Below are 21,449 nucleotides of genomic sequence, written 5' to 3' on the forward strand. Positions count from 1 at the left end.
TTGTTGACAAGCTCTAATAGAATATTTGTTAGCTCGTCAGCTTAGAGTTTACTTCTGTGTCCTTCAGAACCGCATAAGCCATCATTCACTCGCTCACTCACTCACTCACTCACTCACTCATTCATTCTCTAGGTATATGCTTGGCTACAAAGACAAACAGGACATCTGATCCTTACCAAAAGGGGTTATATTCTTGGAGAGAGAGATATTCCACTATTATAACTAATCACCCCCTTGTGAGCTCTCAGCTACCAGACACCAAGCCTTTTGGGGGGAGGGGGGGCAATGACCACAATTTCAAAGCATTTCTTTGATAATCTTGCACATCACACCCATTTCCCCGCTGAACTGCAAGCGCCGTACACACATGGCCATGTTGTTAGGTTGTTCTTACTCAGTGCTCTGTTCCCGGTCCTTGGTGCATAGTGGGTGCAAGACATACCTGCCTCATTAATGAACACCTGAGTCCAGGGTGTCAAGTCAGGAGGTAGACTTGTGAGTATTTTGAGGCTTGTTATGAGAATCTTACTCAACTTGGTCACGGGTTGAATGGGGAAAGAGGCTGGAAGGGGAAAATAGATGGGGCAGGGGGAGGTCTCTGGGAATGACCTTGTAGCTGACCTTGGTGAGCAAGTGGAGTTTGCCAGATGGAGCAGGCCCAGGATGATACAGGGTGTGCATCAGCACGGGGGTGGGAACGAGCATCGGCACGTCCGGGGACTGCAAACAGGCCGTAAGATCGGGTGGGAGCCCCACTTGGGAACGTGGCAGGAAGCACTGCTGAAGAAATCAGCCAACAGAGATTGAATCACGAAGGACCCAGTGTGCTGGGCCAGTGACCTTGCACATTGTCCTAAAGGTGATGGAAGCTCTTGCGAAGGGTGGGGCGAGAGGTGGGAGTGCAGTCATGCTATCATCAGCGATCAGCTGTGTGTTTTGGAGAAGTGCCAGGCTCTGCCTGTCTGCAACGGGGAGACTGTGTGACTGCCCACGGGCGTCTCTGAGTCCCCTGGTAAGAAGCCACAGTCCCCCTTTCCATGGGCCAGGAGGTGGGCTGAGGACGAGACCCCAGGCTGGTGTTCTCGGAAACATCCCTCATTTCAGCCACGTTACTTTCTATCCCAGGCGTGCTGGAGCACAGTTCACCTTTAATCCTTCTGCGACAAGTTAAGTCAGCCCCTTGTCGCTGAAACCCAGCAGGGCTAAGGCAGGCCAACGCCGCTGAAACCACACTCTGGGCTCAATATAGCTCCCAGCGTCCACTGGCTCAGAGCCTCTCCGCCTCCGATGAGGAGCTCCCTGAGCAGGGAGCGCCAGCCTCTTCCCCAGCTTAGCGTCCTCTTAGGGAAGGAGGGAGGCTGGTCACAAGGTGGGAAAGAGACAGCATGTTCTATACAGACCTTCCTACTTCACCCTTTTATTTTACTGATGGAGATCCTGAGGCTCAGAGAGGGAAACTGGTTTGCTCAAGGTCACACAGCAGGATGTCTGGCCCCAGTCCCCCCGCTCTTCTCTCTTCTTTGCACTTGGTAAGTGAGGACAGACTCCCCAGACGGAGTCAAGTCATCAAAATGTTCACCTTGGGTCTTCCAGCCTACCGTGTCTTTCACAACCATCCGATGTGACAGTTTATAGCTGGGGGTGTCCAAGTGGAGCCCAATAGGACATCTTGCTATTTGGGTGTCCCTCTCAGTAGTTTGGGAGCCAAGGGCTCTCATCAGTCCTGTATGAAAGCCTCCGGGCAGAGAAACAGTCTCATTGCCAATATCAGAAATTTGATCTTCATTCCCCAAAGAGGATGGATTTCTCTGGTCAGAACATCCCGCCTTGGGCCAGGAAGCACAGTGACGCGCTGCCACAGCAGGTCTCCTCCCTTCCTCCATCCAAGGGCATCTGTGCACACATCCAGATGGATCATCCTGCGGCCTCTGGGCTGAGCCCAACCTCTGGATGCTCTTTCCCCATAAGGCTGACTATGGCACCCTCTTCCCACCAGGTCCCCGGAGGGCTCGTGGACCACGGGCTCTTCAACGCAGCCTTGCAGCCCCTTGGTCTCCTAGATCTGTCCTGAGTGTGGTCCCATCTGACCCGAGGGTGGAGGCCCTGCACATTTCACACTCACGAGCACCTGGACACCTGCCGCTGTTCTTGAGCTTTGCAGGGGGACGTCACACACCCCTCTGAGGACATTCAGCCCCTTTTCTCCCCCTCTAGAGCCACATACAACATTTTGGACATATGCTCCGGGGTTTCAAGCAGAAGCCCCAGAAGCTTATCCAACTACTCCGTGGGGATCCAAAGACTCCATGTAAGGATCCTGGCCCAGGGTCTGCCAGCATCACAGCACATACTGGAGAAGCAGATAAATAGAACTCTGCCACAGACACAAAAACGAGATGAATAAGTAAGATACCAAGTGACATCTCTCTAATGGAAGTACGTACAAGATGCTGGGGAGCTTCACAGGAGGATCTCTTAATTCCATCTCGGTGAATGAGGTCAGAGGCCTCACAAAGGTTTGGCCAGGTGCAAAGAGAGGATTTAGTAAGCTAAGCGAAGCCTCTTTCCCCTGCTCTGTGGGTGAAGGAAGCAGCTTGTCTGCAGGGCGTCTCCTCTGTTTCACACAAATCCCTGTAAGATGCTTGGGGGACGGCCATCAAGCCTGTTGGCCAGATAAGGAAACAGATCTTTACAATTTAATGAAGGCTGGCCGGACTGGAAGCTCTCCCCTTGGGGTAACTGCATCCACCTGGCTCTTTTGGTCTCCAGCCTTGAGTACCGTACCCAGCAGAGCCTCGGGGAGGTTGTATGAATGGCTTTCATCTGAAAGCCACCGAGTTAATTGGGTGGTAGAGCTGGATCTCTGATCCAATACCACATGCACTGCTGAGTTACTCTGGGATTCCCCCAAGCTCTCTGGGATGCCACCTTCCCATTCTCTAAAAGGAGAACAAGGATGCCCCCAGGTCTGGGCTGCAAGGCTGGGCAAGATCGGAACAGATGAAGTAGCTGGTAGCTTAGGAAAGACATACAAATGGAGAGGGACCCAACAGAAGCAATCGAGTCTTCATATTATGGCAAAAGTTTGTCCAGAAGATCAGGGTCAAATCCACTGAATCGTCGAAACCTCAAGGCCAAGCCACCGCTAGCCTCAATGTCTGCTTCTGCCCCGCTAACTCCAAGGAGGCTGCCCTTGTCCAGACCCTCCGTGGGCTCCATGTCGCAAATGCATGGTCGTTTCTTTGTTCTTGTCCTAAATCGTCTTGTGGCACATTGGACACAGCCAGCTCTTCTCCCTTGGGACCTGGGATACTTTCCTCACATTCTGCTTGTTGCTCCTTCTCAGCCTCTTCCCTGGTCTACTTTTCTACCTATATATATTTTTTTAAGATTTTATTTATTCGTTTGAGAGAGAGAGAGCGCGTGCACAAGTGAAGGGGAGAGGCGGAGGGAGGGGGAGAAGCAGGCTCCCCGCTGAGCAGGGAGCTCGATGATAATGTGAGGCTTGATCTCAGGACCCTGAGATTATGAGCTGGGCCAAAGGCAGACGTTTAACCATCTGAACAACCCAGGCATCCCTCTATCTCTAAATTTTGAGCACCCCAGGGCCTAGCGCTGAGTGCTCTTCTCCTGCCTTCCTCCCCACCCCCTGCCCCGTCACCTCGTCCAGGCCCACCATCCATAGCTGTGGCCCCCAAGTATAAATCTCCAGTCCTGACCTCAGTCCAGAGCCCCCAACTTGTAGGCTCAGCGGCTGCTCTGACAACTCCATCCCCATGTCTTAGAGGGACTTGGAACTTAACACAGATAGCAGAGAATCCCGGCCAGCCTTCTCCTCCCCTCCTGTCTTCCAGGTCTCAGGGAATAGAACCCTCCCCACACCTACCTACTGGAGCCTGAAAGCCAGGAGTCACCCTCAATCCTTTTCCCGCCAACACATTAGCAAGCCCGTTAGATTCCACCTGCAGGGCATAGCAGAACTTTCCTTCCCACCGACTCCACTGCCACCACCCTAGTCCTTACCCAAGCCGCTGTCACCCCTTGCTTGTCACTGCTGTGACAAGCTCCACGCAGTCCCTCAGACTCTAGTCTTATCTCCCTTACAATCCACCCCCTTCCCAGAAGTGACCTTTTAATAAAGTGAAGCAGATCCTGTTCCAAACCCTCCAAAGCTGCCCTTGGAGTAACCCCAGGCCCAGCACCCCGGAGCCCTGCCGGTGGACTCTCTTTCTGTTCTTTGAACATATGAAGCTTGTTCCCAGAATAGCTCCTTTCAATGTACTTCTCTCCTCTGCCCGGAATGTTCCATCTCCTTCCCCTGGCAAGACAGGTTCCTTGTTGCCTTTGAGGTCTCAGTTTGAACAAGTCTTTTCCTGACCACTCAATCCCTTTCTATCCCACCAGACTATTTAACTCTATGCACTTGCCCCTATCATTGTCAGGTACACAGTACCATTGTCTGGTATTTTCCCTGTTTATCTTTTTTTCACCTCCTCCCCCCAGCTAAACTTTGGGAGTTCAGGATCTTGGTGTCCTATTTCCTGATGCACACCCAGTGCCCAGAACCATCCTGCTCAGTAACTGCGTGCTGAACTAATGGAGCAGCTAGCTCCTATCAGAGTTTCCCATGTACCAGCACAGGGTCCCTGGCTGGGCCAAGCGCATTGCGATCACCCAGGGAACTGGTTAAAAGTGAAATGCCCTGAGGTCCCTAACCTCAGCTATTAGCATATTTTTATGGACATTCCATGGAGCAGCTGCAGTGGGCAGCTCCTGCCCGTTTCCTGCCAAAGTGACGCCAAAGACCTGGGATTGGGGCCGCAATGCCTGCAGCCCACACTCTGACCTCTAGGGGGAGCCTCCCGGGTTTCTCCATCACTCCACCCCCAGAAGGAGGAGCCCCGTGCAGAGGGTCTGGGATGCATTCAAGCCGTCCTGAGCGTGGCATAAAAAAATTGCAATGGAACTAGACTCGGAAATGTATTCTGACTTCCTCTTTATGTGTTGTTAGAGTTCTTCAATAAGCGGCTGTCCTTTGGCAGGCCCACTCCCTGGCACACCAACTTTCCTCTTACTCAACTGGGGAGGTGAGATTGGGCATGGGGCATTCTTCATCGGAGAGAGCCTGCCCCTTTGAAAGGCCAGGGGCAAGGGAGGGAGGCCTGGATAAGGCAGCTCCAGCCAGCTTGGCTCTGGTTCTGTGAAGAACGTGTCTTGTCTTTCTTACTCCCTTCCTCTTCCAGATTCGGGAGCTGTCAGGATGCGGATGTGAGTCCAGGGGAGGAACACAGAGCAGCCAGGTTGGGTCCAAGCCAGAGGGGCGGGGGCGGGAGGCGGGGAGGGGGAGCATCATCCGGCTCACTTCTCCAGGACTTAGGTCTGGTCTCTACTCATCACCAAGAGTGTACCTGCCTTCTCACCCTTGATGACATCATTGGACCATAATGTCCCCTTATGCTCATCACTTTCTATTTTGGTTTCAGACAACAAAGCATTGTCAAGGACTTACACTAAAAGAGAGCCAATGCCAGTAAAACCATTTCGAAATGACTTCTTGCTTCAGGGAGAGAAGAGCTAAGATCCACTGCAATGGCTTAACTGTATGATGACATTTCCATGAGCTGAAATCCGGCGTGTTCACCAGCATAACCACATAGACACAAGGAACATACCATTTTAAATTGTTGTCTCCGCCTATCTGCCTCGAGAATGCAGGTGGGAGGATGCAATCCAAGGAATCCGATGATCCTTGGTGATCTTCCGAAAACATCTTCCACTCTCAGTTTATAAATTCCTTTTCTCCATCCCTTTAAGCTACCAAGACACGTGTTAGGACAATGGCCACCATTTTGAATAGGTGCCACAATGAGTCAAGCCCTGGGCTTATTTGGCTGCAGACCTTATCTGTTGAAGCCTACAATGTAGGTGTTTTCATGCCTAATTCCACATGAGGTTGCTAGACTGCAGAGAGGTTAGGTCACTGCCCAGACACATACCCTGAACTCATATGCAAGTATCCTGACACCTCAGCTGTCTATCTTCCTACCTCATCCTTCCCAGCCTCCTGGGCCAGAGCGGCCACAGCCCCACTGCAGAGGCATCGAGCAGAGGGCCCTGGGGTGGGAGCTCGCCCCAGCCAGGTAGCATCATGAAGGAAGCCCTCGTACCACAAAACAAACACCCAGGTGCACGCTCCCTGCAAGGTGAAAGAAGCAAGATACCGGATGCTGAAAGCAGAGCATTATCACATTGTTGATCAATCTCCTCCTCTCTCTATCTTCCTCTGTAGCTCTCTTTTCTGTGGCCTTGTAACCTGGACCCAGCACAGCTCTTGGGAACAGATTGTGAAGGAAAGAGACAAAACAAAGGAAAGATGATAAAAACTGCTATGAAAGGTTAAACTCCCATGATTCTCTGTGGCTGTTTAATGGATTTCTATGATATAAACAGACCTTTGGCTTTGCCTGCTGGGCAGGTGACCTCCAAATAAATGAGTTTAGACAGTATTCCCTAATAAGAAATGTTCCTTTTTTCCCCCTCATACTCCACAAAGCCCCTTGAGCATACAGAGACCCTCTCTCCCTCTCAGACAGATACCATCGGCGGCACGCACACGCCCATCTGAAATACAAGTGGGCTGTGTGGTATGGTCCTTCAAAACAAGCACATGCATTTGCATTTATACCTCATTTGTTCACTTAACAAACATTTACAGAGGTGACTCTGCACTAGACGTGGTGGATACAGTGGGGAAAAGGTCTGGCCTTGGTACAGTCCAGTTGACAGACGTGGAGAGGTAGGTAAGAGCCAGAGTATAGACCCGCAAAGAGCAATCATGGAGGAGGGAGTGTCTAGAACTCTGCAGACGTCAGAGGAGGCAACATGAACTGAGACACGGTCTCTTTGGATGGCCTCAGTTTCTTCATCGCTGTAGGCGTAACAAGAGACAGGACCTCACAATGCCAACGTGGAAATGAAAGGTAGTCACGTATCCAGGGTCTGGCACGTGGTAATTCATACTTGCAGCATTACTAGATGAGCCCCCAGTTAGAGATGTGAATGGATAGAAACGATTAAGCCAAGGATAGGATCAATCATTTGTTTTCTAGAACCAAGTCCTGACTTTTATGCGAAGGGTAGTTTGCTTTTTCGGTGACCTTCCCCCTACTGTCCAAGTATGGAGTCGCACCCCTGCTCTTTTACCCACTGCTGCATATTTCTAGGGAAAAAGCATCAGTCCCCGGAAAGTCAAATCTGGGAGAGGAAGCCATGCAGCAGTGGGGGAAGCACAGGGAGATGGAGAGGAGGGCTGTGAGGCATCCTGAGGATGAGCAGGGCTTTGACAGATAACTAGGATGCCCAGCACATAAGGTGCCTGACAACCCTCTCGACATCTTCTGTCTTCAAAGAAGTCTTCTGAGAATGACAGTCCCTCTGCCCATCCCTCTCACCACCACCCCCCCACAGTCTAATGATGGCAGGTTACACAACAAATACAATTCATTTTTTTTCAACTTCACATTAGAATAAGCGTGCCTGGAAAATTGGCTCTGTGAGCAGTCACTGTTCTTCCCTTGCCAGGAAAGCACAGTATATTCTAGAGGTCTCAGAAAAACTGCCAATATCTATAGCGGGCTGTCTTGTAGAACTTTCTGTGATGATGGAAATATTGCATCCCTACTCCATCCAATATGGTAGCCACCAACTGCATGTGGCTAGTGAGCTCTTGAAATACGGCTATTCTGACTGAGGACAATGAATTTTGGATTTAATTCAATTTGATTTAATTTAATTTAGATTTAAATAGCCACATGTGACTAGTAGCGGCTGCCATACTGGATAGCACAGACCCAGGGGCTCTCCTTGTATACATTTTCTTGAGTCTCTTCTATAGTTCTGGCATTTTCTTCTACAAACTGGGCAGGCTATGGGGCAAAGTGCCCAAGGTGCAGGCCCTGGCCACCTCCTCCTGTCCCCTGCCCCCACCCCATCCCTAAGAACCCACATGGCAAGACCTTCCATGTTCAGCCAGAGGTCTTGTTAGCCCCAAGGGAGTGACTCCTTTTGCTTCAGACAATTTCATCAGCTCTACTAATCCACCCAAAGAATCCAATCCATTCATTACATTTCTGAAAGCTCAGGACGATTCCACTGCTAAGATAATGTCTTTAGGGCCAGAGGGGAGGCTGCTGGGCTGTACACGTCTTGGGCCACTTTGTGCCCACTGGGCTGAGCGGGCAGTGGCAGCCTCCCCACAATGCCCTGCTTTTCCCTTCTAAAGAGATTGGAGACACAGCCCTGGCTGGGCCTGTGTAATCTATTCATTTCCTTCCAAGCTGGGCTCTGTAAGCTCATTCACAGAGGACGGGCAAAGGAAGCTGGGGAAGCAAACAGACGTACAGAAAACAAACAGTGCTGGGCAGCTCCTTGTTTGGGGGGGCTTCTCTGCTTGGGGGGGTCTGACTGCAGGAGAGTGGGGCTCCCATTGCTGCTTCTCCTGCATCCTCTAGAAGCTCTGCCCTCCTCCCCCACCCAGGAGCCTTGGTTCCTGCAGCCCCCATCTTGGTAAGCTCTTATCTCTCTCCTTTCAGCTGGCTCCTTGGGAAAAGAGGCGATCAGTGAGGGGAAGGCCAGAGTGGCAACAGGCAGAGAGAGAACAGGCAAGCATGGACCACTTCCCTGCAGTTCCCCCATCCTCACCACCCCAGACGGGGCATGCGAGGTTCCCCTGGTCCCAAGGAGACTTCCAAGTCAGCTGAGCCTGCTCCCTCAATCCAGCTACAGAATCACAAGGGCCCAAACATTTGGCTCTGGTGGGCGATTTGCATGTGATTTACATACATCTGCATACCCCCTCCCCACTCCAGAGGCGTGCAGTCAAAGGATGTGAAATGAAGTAAAATAAATTAATTAGTGCAGCCTACCATAGCCCAATACACAGGGCCTGACACCGTAAAAGATGCAACTGATTTTCAAGGCAATCAACATGATCGCAGGCAGGCTAGGGTGGAGAGAGACGGTGAGGTTGGTGATGGGGATTTCTCAGCATTGGCAGCAGAGAAGGGGAGGGAAAGACCACGCCTGAGCCAAGAGCTGGGCATCTTCGTCCTGCCCCAACCCTCTCCCCCCATCTTCAGGGGATGCAGAGTGGAGCCGCATGGAAGCCAGCTTCTGGTTTCTTACACCTGGGCCTGGCGCTGGCATTGCCCCCACCCTGGCGGCCACCTCTGCAGGCAGGTTTTCACCACTGACACAGAAATCCCTTTTCCAACCAGTGAGGAGAGTTGCTTCAAGGGCTGGCAAGGCAGTGAGGTGTCCACTGGTAGCTCCCTGTGTGCAAGCGCCCTCCCACCATCGCCCCCATAAACTGTGCCCATTGGGTCTCCATATTTCTCTCTGCCAGCTGGGCGGGTCTTTCACTTCCCCTCACTCCGATCCCATGTACGGATGGTTGAGGGAGAGACAGTCCCATCGTTAGCAGCGAGCTGCAGTTAATTTAGCACAGTCCTTCTGCCAGGTGCTAATGAGATGCTCGCAGTGTGTCAGCCAAGCAGCTTCCATATCATGTAAATACGCCTCTTAGTGATTCAGTTCATGGCACTGTTTAACATAGGCCTTGACTTTCTCTAGGCCTGTTGATCTATCCGGGATGGCAATCTCATCTAAACTTGGGGCCCCGCGGGGTGTCGAACGTCAGGTTCACACCTGTGGGGCTCAGGCCGCTGCCGGGAGAGCTTGGGTACTGGGGGGTGGGGCCCTAGAGGCAATTTTAAGTGGGAAGGGCTACAATGCTAAGATGGAGAACGATGATTTTGGTTAAAAGGAGCCCAAGTCACAGCCAACAAACCAGCAAAGGACGAATCAAAGGCCAAGAATGCAAGAAGGACCAGCAAGGACAGGATGGTCCAACCAAGGCTGGAGCCAGAGCAAGACTATTGAGGAGCAGGGAGCCGGGTCAAAGTGGTGAGTGTGCCCGCCGGGGGATCCTCTAACACAGGGTTTCCTAGCACTGCCCTGTGCAAGCGGTGGGAGTGTGAAGGAGCAAAGGAACCAGTTCTAGAAGCTTGATCATCAGGTTGCCAATGCTACCCCCCCCACTCCCCACTCTGCACCCCCCACCTGCTCGCTCCATCCGCTCCATGCAGAGCAGTTCCACTCGACTGTGTCACCTCCTGGTTTCATCTGAAGAAAGGGCAATGCAGCAGACAGAGGTTAGAGAAGTATTGTTTTAGATCAGGGGTTGGCAGACCATGGCCGGTGGACCACATCAGCCCATACAGCCTCTTTCTGTACAGCCCACGAACCAAGAATGGCTTTTTACTTCTCTAAATGGTTGCAATATATATATATATATATAAAGAAGAGTATTTTATGACATATAAAAATGATATGAAATTCAAGTCCCAGTGTCCATGAATACAGATTGGAGCCCAGCCATGGCCTCTCGGTGACACATTGTCTGTGGCTGTTTTCACACAATAACAGCAGAGCCGAGGAGTTGTGACAGAGACCATACGGTCCCCGGGATAGGAGGATATTTACTCTCTGGACCTCACCAAAAAGTGTTGCCAAACCCTGTTTTCTTTCAATCGTGGAAGGGGAGCTCTCTGCCTCAACTCTTGCTCTTGCACCTTGCTCTGCATGAACCTGAGCGTGGCATTGCAACGCTCCAACCCGAACTTCTCCTGAGCCCAGCCAGCCCTGACTCCCTTGTGGCCAAGGGACACCAGGCTGGGGTGCCCGGTTGAGACACATGAAGGCTCCTATCAGCGCCTGAAAAGGCCAACACTTGTGCCCAATCCCCAAGCCGGTCCTCCTGTTGCCACCAGCCGGGCGTGGACAGGTGGGCATCTGTGTGCCTCTACGAGCCCTGCACCTCGGACCCAGCTCAAGGTGCCAGACACCACGAGAATCCTACACGTAATCAAAGTAGAGGAGGGCCATCTCTGGAATTAGTTTCAAGAAGGCAGGACGCCGTCCTGGTCTTCTCTGTGCTCTGCCAAGAACATTACCCAAAGCCTCATGCCTGGAATTGCAGCCTTTGACGTTCCCTGGTTGTTACACAGCACACAGGCCCCACGGGGTTCTTCATGACTCCTACTTGGTGCTGCTGGGGTTTCCAGAGCACAGGGGCATATTAGGGACACAGAGGAGACCAGAAGGAGAGAGAGACCCCAAAGCTGGAACAAAGTGGTCTTGGAGGAGGGTTTGGGCAGAGGATGGGAACCTGGTTGAGGGCACAGAACAACACAGAGCTGGGTTAGGACCGAGGACGCAGCCAAGCCTGCAAGGGCTCCGGGGACTCTATCTCCAGCCCTGGTTGGTGGCGCGGAGGAGACAACTGCGGCGACTTACCCGGTACCACACGATCTCACGCATGCGACCATCGGTCTTGAAGTTACACTTCAAGGTCACGGCATCACCAGCCACCACGGGTGGGAGAGGCTCAATGTTGACAGTCAGGTAGCCTATGGGGAAAAGGAGAAAGCGGAGGTGAGGGCATGTGAGCATCAGAAGGGTTGGGCCGGGATCCCTGGGTGGCGCAGCGGTTTGGCGCCTGCCTTTGGCCCAGGGCACGATCCTGGAGACCCGGGATCGAATCCCACATCGGGCTCCCGGTGCATGGAGCCTGCTTCTCCCTCTGCCTGTGTCTCTGCCTCTCTCTCTCTCTCTCTCTCTGTGTGTGACTATCATAAATAAAAAAAAAAAAAAAAAAAAAAAACATTTAAAAGAAGGGTTGGGCCGAGTGGGGCGGGGTGGGGGGAGGGCTGGCACCGTGGTACGGGGTGCCGTTCCCACTGGAGCCCCTGCGATTGGTGCCGGGCTCATCGCTCCCTTCCTCCTTCTCATTGACCTCTCCGCCCTGACCTCCTTGGCTCCTGTGGGTCCCTCCAGTCCTGAAACATTTCTTCTGGACATCAATTTTCCCTTGAAAGTAAGACCTGCTGGCAGCTGGGGGAAATGCCTCAATGTATTTCTACAGGTCGTCCCAGAGAAACAGTCCTGCGGTCACACACTATCCCCCCCTCCTCCCTATCACGGAGCCTCCCTACGCATTGGCCAGTTGAGCCCCACGGGAAATGAGCGTGCCACAACCCATCTAACCAGGCATTCCCAAACCTACGTGACTACTGGCCTCTTAGGCATCCCTGAAGCCCCATCGGCAACCGGTGCAGCCAGGGTCCCATGGAACCCACACTGGGAAACTATTCTAGGGGCCTGGACTCCTCCATTCCCAGCCTCATAACCAAATTACTCCTGGTGAAAGGGGACGAGCTCCCTGAGGGGCCTCTGAATCTCCCATCTCACACACCGTGCCACCCAAGGGGGGAGGGAGCTCCACCCCGAGCCCACACCGGTGGAGGGCTGATTATGAGCTGACCGCCTAGGGACGAGCCCAAACCACTGCAAGCACCAGAGGCTGCGTCTCGCCCACCAGCAGCCCCCCGAAATCCCAGGAGCGGGCACCCTTAACCTGGAAGCCGCACCCTGGGGAACCACTCCTGTCTTCACACCGGAGTCCAGCCTGGTGAGGCCTCTGACCCTCTCTGCCACCTCCCGCAGCCCCATCCCAGAGGGCCAGGCCCCGCTCCGGCTCTGCAGGGGACCTCATTCTTGGGCTGATCGTCCGGGCCCATCTGATTGGCCTCCCGTCGGTTGATGTCCAGCCATTGATCTGTTGGATCAATCCAGTCCGATTGTCTTAATGAGAAAACTAGCCAGGATGGTTCAGGGATTTCAATTGTGCAGGCAACCTGAGCACACCGAGCTCAGGTGCCTGACCCCTGCCTGGAGCTTAATAGTTACAACACTCCCCAGGGGTTAAAGAAAAAAAAAAAAAACAACAACCCAGAATTGACCTCTTCAGGATCAATTTGGAAGTGGGAGTCAGGATCGACTTGTGTGGTACCAGCCTTCAGGTCCCAACAGGCCGGGGAAAGGGGAGTAAGGCGGGAGGTTCACCTCTAGGGAGCCCCAAACTTAGGCTGGAGGTCAGACTCCCAGGGAGCCCCGAAGAGCCTGTGTGGTCCTTGAGAGCAGCGACAGGAACCAACTGGAAGGACATCTCTGCCTCCCGCTCTTGTCATTCATTCAGCCTCAGTTTGCTCCCACCTGCTCTGAGCAGGGCGGTGACCCAGGGAGCAGGAAGTCCCAGCATGGCCCCGTCTACTACGCATGAACAGTTTGGGGACAGATTCACAACCTGGTCACACTCCGTGGGCAGGTGGAGGTGGGGGCCGCGCAGGGGAGGGAAACTTTCCAGCCTGGACCATCAGGGAAGTCCCCAAGCCCAGGTGCATCCCAAACCATGACAAACGAGGAGGCCGCCCCTCAGAGGCTGGAGCCCAGTGACAGAGAGGACTCTGGGCAAGCCAATCCTGAGCAGGATGTAGTAATAATGGGTCACATTTCCAGGGCACCTACTCCGAGACAGGTGCTGGCCTAAGCGCTCATTACACACTCATTTCAGTGTCCCGACAATCCTCGGGGAGAGGAAGCAGTATTATTCCCACTTTCCATAGGGAAACAGAGAGGCAAAGTAACCTACCAGGATCACACAGCTGTCAGTGACAGAGCTGGGACTGAAGCCCAGCCTGCTGATCCGTTCTGACCGCCACGCTATATACAGCCTCTCTGATGATGGGAGGGGAGGGCAGGGCGGTGGACACTTCACATCCAGCCCTGGGGATGAGGGCGACGTGCTGCTGGCGGGCCGTGACGGAAGCCCAGGGCCTGATCCTGCCTGTTGCCATTCCCAGACCTGGGCAGACCCCCTGGCTCACCCGTCTGGCGGGGGGCGGGCGGCTGCCCTCCCCCAGGGTCTCACCTCGGAAGCTACAAGCCAGATGGCTGAGAGCTCAAGACCAGAGAAGGGCCCCCTCCCACCGGAAGGAGGTGGGAAGGACACACTCTGGGATGGGTAAATCCTGGTGCAGATGGTGTGTGCATGTGAGGCGGGCCAGGGCGGGATGGAGGTGCCAGCTTGCAGGGTCGCCATTTGTTGGCAAACCACGCGGGAATTATAGGTGTGACTCCAGAGGGGACCAGGGGGACGAGCGAAGCTCTGGCAACCAGTGGTTGTGTTAGGAGCCCCACAAGGTGTAGCAGATGTCCGGGGCGTGCAGGGTGAGAGCTGTGAAGAGCCCCCTGCATGGCAGCAGGGGTGGGGACAGGGTCACAGGGGACACACGAAGAGGAGATTTAGAAGGTGGGCACCTGAGTAGAGTGGTTTTGATGCCTTTAGACCACATTTCCCGGAGCGTGTAGAGAAGAGGGAGCTTCTAATAGATGTTTCAGGCAACAAGACTTCTTTTTTTTTTTTTTTTTAAGATTTTATTTATTTATTCATGAGAGACACACAGAGAGAGGCAGAGACACAGGCAGAGGGAGAAGCAGGCTGCATGCAGGAGCCCGATGCGGGACTCGGTGCCAGGATCCCAGGGTCATGCCCTGAGCCAAAGGCCAACACTCCACCACTGAGCCACCCAGGCATCCCGCAGGCGACAAGATTTCATTACCAACACTGCGCTGAACAAAATTAAGCACGCTCCTCCCCTTCAAGACTTCTCCCCTTCCAGCTTCCTGTCTTGCCTTCCTTCATAAAAACAACAAAAAAAAATCATTTGGAATCTACGCAGTGCCGGGCACTGCTCCAGGCACTGGAGACACAGCAACGAGAAGGGGCAAGTCCTGCCCTCACGAAGGTGACGTTCCAGCAGAGGGGGCAACAGTCAAATAAGCGAACGAGGGGACGTACGGCAGGTGGTGACAGATGCCACGAAGAAAACAGACCAGGGTAAAGCAACAGGGACAGCGGGGCAGGGGCTGCTCTGGACCGGGTGGCCCTTGAGGCCTCTCTGACGGGGTCAGAGGGAAGGCAGGTGTCTAGAGGGAAAGCACTGCGGACGGAGAACGCCAGGTGGGCACACGCCCGAAGCGGGAGTGTGCTCGGGGTGCTCACTCAGTGTGGCCCAGGGTAGGAAATTCCTTCCTAACCCCGCAACCACTCTGGATCCCATCTTCGCCTCAGCATCTTGCATGAGTAGAACCAGGGCAGGGGCGAAGGGGAGGTGCCGGGCTGAGGGAGTGGCTCACCCCACCGCAGGCCCCTGAGTCCCGCCTGCCTCCCCTCCTCCAGGAACAGGTCCCTAACCCCAGGCGGGAGGGATTGTGTCTCACATCCCGAGGTCTCCCTGCTTGGGGGTGGGAGCTGGGGGTGCGGGCTCCTCGCCTGGCCACCCTGGGAGCTGAGGGAGGGGCTCCGGCCACCACGCGGTGCCTAAAACCTCCTCCCTGGGCGTGTGGCCCGTTCCTGCCGCCCCAGCGCCCGGGCTCCCATTTGTGCAGTCACCAGCTCTGGCAACAGCCCATGAGACGCGGCGCCGCTCGCTGCGTGCGTCGCGCTGGAGTGTAGTTGTCTGCGCATCTGCCTCTCCTTCTGGAATGCGAGCTCCATTAGTATCAGTAGGGTATGAAAATGAGGTTCGACAAGTGCTGCTTTCGGAGCTTTCCGACGCGCAGGCGGTGCCGATCCTGCCACCGCCCCACGCGTGCTGCTCAGTCGCGGGGGAGGACTGCGGTTCGGGGCGCCGCCGCTTCCTACCCGAGGCCAGCACAAGGCTGGGGTGACGTGCGGTGTGTGGGCATCACCTCGGGTCTGGAGGGAGGACCACTAGCCCGGCGGTGGGGGCGGGGGGCGGCGGGGAGAGGCAGGTGACAAGGCAATTTTCTGAGAGATGTACCACGCGAGGACGGCATCAGCGCCAATCAACACCTGGATCACAGGTGAGAAGTCACCTTCCCCGCCGCAGACGCACACACGGGAGGGGACAGCGAGGGCCCGTAGCCAAGGAGGCTTTTGCAAAAGAGAAACACCAGAAAAGTTCCCCCGTTAGGTTGGACGGACACTGCTCCAGCTCCCGTTTCACCAAATTCCCTCCCCTTCTGAATGCCTTGCCCTGGCTCCTTCTCCGAAAGTTCCTCCCTCCCTTCCCTTGCTTCTCCCGCCCACAGGCCTCCGACCAATGTGAAGCCAGTTAACCTGGTTCAAGTTTCTTGCTCCACCACTCAGCAGTGACCTGGGCAAGTTGTGCGGCCTCCAAGGGACTCAGTTTCCCCATGTGCAATGTGGACATGGGACTAAATCCCAGGGAGGTGAAGCATGTTCTAGGGTATCGTTCCCCACGAGCCCTGCCCACATGGGGAGGCATCCCTGAGCAGGGCAGGCTGGCACCAGGCCTCCTGGCCTCCCAGACCTCCATTCCTTCCCGTTTCCCACTGGCCAGCCGAGGAAAGGTGGTGGGAAGAGAGGAGTCTGACATCTGGAAGTTGGTCAAGGGGTAGGAGAGTCAGAGGTGACCAGGGATCAGAGCCAGGAGACCCACGTGGCATCCTTCCCCCGAGGGAGAGGACAGAAAACCGAAGAGAAGAGATGAGAGCAGGACCCAGGACCCATGCCCCCTCCCTGCTTCCTTCTACCGCCCAGGTCCGGGCAGGTGGGAAGGGGCAGCTCAGCAGGTAGAGGTTGGGGGAGACGGGCTCATCCCTCAGCCAGGAGGCCGTGAGCATAGTCGGAAGAGCCTCCGAGACGTGAGTTCTGGTCTCAGCCGTGCTGCCAACCAGCTCTGGTTCCCCTCTTTGGGCCTCAGTGGCGTTGTCTCTAAAATGAGGAGTGAACTGGATTTTTAGGGACTTCCAGCTCCAATCAATCCCACGTCAGATGTTAACCGAGCCCGGTTCTTGCCCCCTTCCTTCCTGGTACGTCTCAACACCATTTCTCCGACAAGTGAATCCATCAATTAATCAGCCACCAGCTAAAGACGGAGCTCTGTCTCTCTGTGCATTAAATTTGCCACCAATCAGCCTTTTGCATGAAGGCCCCCAAGCTTGGTATCAAGAAGCGGGATCAGGAGTGGAGCTGGATCCATCTTAACTAAGCAGTTCATTATCCCGTATGGGGCCATCACTCTCCCCCTCTATCTCTGACAGCATTTACACCACTCCTGTTAAGATACATTTAGCAAAATCGCAGGCAATATTTAGGAACCAGGTGCCCTCCCCAACGAGGTGATGACAAATAGTTCCTCGGCCCGGAAGCATCGCCTTGTCATCTCCCAGTGCTCCTCCTCTCCCTTTTCCCTGCTCCGAAGGGATGCTTCCACAAAGCCAGCTCACGTCTGGCCCCATGGGCCAGCGAGGGTTGCCATGGGAGGGGTCCAGACCTGCCTTGATGTAGAGAAAGGAGACAGAAGTTATATTAGGGTGACCAGATGTTTCAGTCTGGATTTCCTAGGACAGGGGCTTTCAGCACCGACCAAACCAAACCACAGGCGTCACCCTAGTTACCGCCCCGCCATGGCCCATGGATGGCCCTGGTACGTTGCTTAAACCTCTCTGCCTAGTTCAACAATGAGGGAGACCACACCTCCCTTGACCAACTCAGGGACTGGTGGAGTGAATCTGATCCCCTCCATCCTGGTGCCTGACTCCACACGGGTTCAGTAGACTTGGGTTCTAAAGGGAGTAACTTGTGGATTGGGGTCCGGCTTGGACTTCCTGCATCCGTTCATGCCCTTCCAGCATCCTCTGCCAGCCGCCAGGCCGCCTTCTCTAGAACGTGCACCCCTGGCCTTCCTAGGGGCTTTCAGAACTGCCAGTCGCTCCATAGGAAACATCTTGCATCCTCCCCGGGGGAGGAGGGTCTGGTGCTCGCCTGGCTCCAGCTCCCCGTCCAGGCCCTGCTCTTCCTCACGAGCGCCCCGTCTCTCACTGCTGGGTCCTAGCACTGGTGCTCCCCTGTCCCAAGCCCTCACTCTTGGCTTGGGATGCTGCTGTTCATCCTTCAAGGATTAACGGAAATCTCACCTCCTCAGATGACTTTTCCTGACTCCCCAGGCTGTCACAGTCCCCGACATTCCCCCTTCCTCCCTCCCATTAAGGCCCCAGAAGAGGGCTTGTAATGATGTATTGAGGGCCACCGCTGTGAACCATATCTAGGTGCCGTGGCACCCATGTGCCCGCAGCAGGGCCTAAATCAGAGTCTCTGTCGGATGAAGGAACAGATTAGCCCTGCCCGGGCCTTAGGCTGTTCCATGGGTAGAGGGGGGTGGTGTTCCCAGAAGGGTCCTCGTGCAAGCAGCTTGTCTCTGTGTCCTCATGTAATGCACATGCCTGGGGCCAGGGTTCTCCATGGACTCAGGTGCCTTCTGCACCTGTGTCTCCGGCCACATCTGCCTGGACTGGCATCAGTGCCCCCCTTAGACTACCCAGGGGCCTCTGGGGGGTCCAGGCAGGGGGACTCTGTCCAAAAGAGGAAATGAGCAGTGGGTGGATGTAAGACACACCAACTGGGTCGGCAGAGAGCATGACCCGGGGCCCCAGAAAGGGGGTGTCCACGCGAGCAGGGTGACTGCCAGGACTGGCAGGCTCGGTGTCGGGGGACGGAGCTACTGCTGCGTTCTGAGCCATGTCCTGCTTGTCCTGGGAACACTGTGCTGAGCAGGCATCCTGTCTCCCTTGCTTCTCCTAGGAGCCTGGCTGCCAGCGGTGGTGACCAGGGACCTCGCAGCGGATGGGGTAGGGACCCGGAATGTAGGACACCACATTACTGCTTCATGCACCCTTGCATGCTGCAGCTACCTCAGACGAACAGGTCCCAAATGGAAGCGATGGATCCCCCCCTTGGCTAAGGGAACACCCGCACGCACGGCAGTCTCTATCCAACTCCCTCACCCCCGCACTACTACCTCTCTGGGCCCAGCCGCAATCATTTATTGCTGGCCCACCGCAACGCCTCCCCACCGGTGCCCTTGTGCCCTTGCTCCCCCACCGTTGCCCAAACCCACCTCTCTGAGTTCATCTCGCCCCCTCCCCTTCCTCCTTTCCTCCACCCACCCACAGTGAACCCTACCCCTCCCCGAATACTCCAAGTATATCCCCACCTCCCAGAACAGCTTTCCCTTGATACCTACGTGGCTCAATCTCTCAGCTCTGCTGCTCAACTGCCATCTCCTTAGGGAGGCGCCTTTTCTAACTATCTTTAAAAAATAGTACCCTTGTCATTGTCTTGCTCTTTGCCCTCCTTTATTCTTTTTTAAACATTTATTTGGTTTATACTGATTTGGTTATTGTCTGCCAATATTCCCTCCCCTTATCCCCAAAGCCAACCAAGCTCCACGAGAGCAGAGCCCTGGTGTATGCACGTGTGTTTCAAAATTTTTTTTAATTTTTATTTATTTATGATAGTCACAGAGAGAGAGAGAGAGAGAGAGAGAGAGAGAGAGAGAGAGAGGCAGAGACATAGGCAGAGGGAGAAGCAGGCTCCATGCACCGGGAACCTGATGTGGGATTTGATCCCGGGTCTCCAGGATCGTGCCCTGGGCCAAAGGCAGGCGCCAAACCGCTGCGCCACCCAGGGATCCCCTGCACCTGTGTTTCAGTCTCTCCCTCCCGCGCCTCCAGAATTCAGACTGGATGATTTCTATTGATCAACTTTAAGCTCATGGACTTTTCCTCTGTCATCTCTGTCCTGCTATGGAGTCCATCCCGTGAGGTGGTTTTTTTTTTGTTTTTTTTTTTCCAGTTATTATATTTTCAGCTCTAGAGCTTCCATTCAGTTCTCCTTTTTTACCTTCTACTTTTTTGCCAAGCATTTCTATTTTAATATTTGTTTCAAGACCATTTGTGATTGCCTGTCCAAGTATTTTATATATATATAATATATATATATATATATATAAAAAAGCTACTCCAAAGTCCTTGTCAGATCATTCCAACACCGGTGTCACCTCATCACTGCTGATTGTCTCCTTGTGTGAATTGAGATTTTCATGGTTCTTTCTGTATCAAGTGATTTTGGTTTGTATCTCGGACATTTTGAGATTACCCTATGAGAGTCTGGTTTATAGACTTGTTTATACTCATTCTTTCCAGGGCACTTCAAATCCTGGTGTTCTTTCCCCAAGCCACCTGCTAGTGTTTATGTCTCTGATTTTCCACATAGGTGTCCACACCTTCTGTCCAGGTCTCACAGTCATATGAGCGGGAGATAAAGGGAGGCTGGTCTTCATCACGTCACACCAGAAGTCCTTCACTTGTGTGTTTTTTTTTTTTTTTAAACCATGACTTTATCCCTAGAAACTAGAACAGTTCCTGGCATTTTATTTATTTATTTTTTAAGATTTTATTTATTTATTCATGAGAGACACAGAGAGAGGCAGAGACACAGACAGAGGGAGAAGCAGGCTCCATGCAGGGAGCCCAACGTGGGACTCGATCCAGGGACTCCAGGATCATGCCCTGGGCCGAAGGCAGGCGTTAAACTGCTGAGCCATCCGGGGATCCCAGTTCCTGGCATTTCAATAGGAATTGCCATACATATGTGTTGAAGGCACCAAAAGCTGAGCAAATACATGTGATTAGTGCTTGGTGATTTTCAAAGGATGCCTGTAAATATTAGCTCACTGATCACCATGGCAGCCCTGTGGGTCGGTGTCCCCATTTTACAGGTGAGGAGATGGAGGCGCTGGGATACAGAATGACTTCCTCGTGATCACACGGAGGCCGGCTTGGCAGGCCAGCCCTCTGATTCTGAATCTGGTACTCCTTTGCCATCCCTCCCACAGGAGCCCCCTGCCCATTGCTCTCAAATGGCAAGTAAGATGAAGACAGGGGTGAGTCGGAGGGTCAAGCGCCCACAAGGACCTGGAAACCTTGCTCTGGGTGCGCAGGGTCAGACTCCAGGCAAGATCAGCAGGACATAACACCTCCACAAGGGACAGCAGGATGACTGGCAGGCAGCTGAGGCCATATTCAAGTTCAAAGCCAGCAGATGATGCTAGGAAGGCCAGGGAGATGTGTCTGAGGCCGTTTCCAGGGCAGTGAGAGACCCAAGCCTGGATGGATGAATTTGTTCTATTGCAACCCTAACATACAGTCCCCTGATCCCAGCTCCGGACATTTACCTTAGTCTGAAAATGCCGGTTTGGTGTCACTCAAACCATCACTTTTTGATGTAAAGTAGCTACAGAAGAATCAAAGGCCATGCACTGTGACTTTTCTATCAGAGGTAGGGGCTGCACCTGCCATCAGACTAGGAGCTCCCTGAGGGCGGGCAGGGACAGTGTCTCACCTCCTTCTGTGGGTATGAGTGCAGAAGTGATGCAGCGACTCATGGACCCCACTCCCTTGGGAGAATCAGCCTAGATTCCCAAGACATTCCTGGGGCAGACAGACAGTCAGGTGGTAGTAGCAGTTCCACCAGCTGGATTTAAGACCCTGCTGGGGTAGATGATGGGAGTCGGGGTCACATAAATTCCTGATGACACCCTCCTCTCTCTGTGGGGCTGGGATTTATCTCCATGTGATAGGGAGCTCCATGCACCAGCACTCATGAAGAAAGAGGTCACCCCATCTCACGAAGATAAATACCATAGCGTGGCACTGACGAC

At 53.9% G+C, this 21,449-nt stretch overlaps 1 protein-coding gene across 1 annotated transcript in view; it reads right to left on the bottom strand.

Annotated features, from left to right (window-relative positions):
* IGSF21 (immunoglobin superfamily member 21) overlaps nucleotides 1-21,449 on the bottom strand; it is a 240,243-nt gene that overhangs the window by 125,903 nt on the left and 92,891 nt on the right. Inside the window, exon 2 of the mRNA XM_025447573.3 lies at nucleotides 11,356-11,468. Coding sequence (XP_025303358.1) covers nucleotides 11,356-11,468 — 113 coding nt within the window. The remainder of the gene's footprint in view (nucleotides 1-11,355; nucleotides 11,469-21,449) is intronic.

The sequence above is a fragment of the Canis lupus genome, chromosome 2 (genome assembly GCF_003254725.2).
Source record: "Canis lupus dingo isolate Sandy chromosome 2, ASM325472v2, whole genome shotgun sequence".
Classification (NCBI taxonomy): Eukaryota; Metazoa; Chordata; class Mammalia; order Carnivora; family Canidae; genus Canis; species Canis lupus.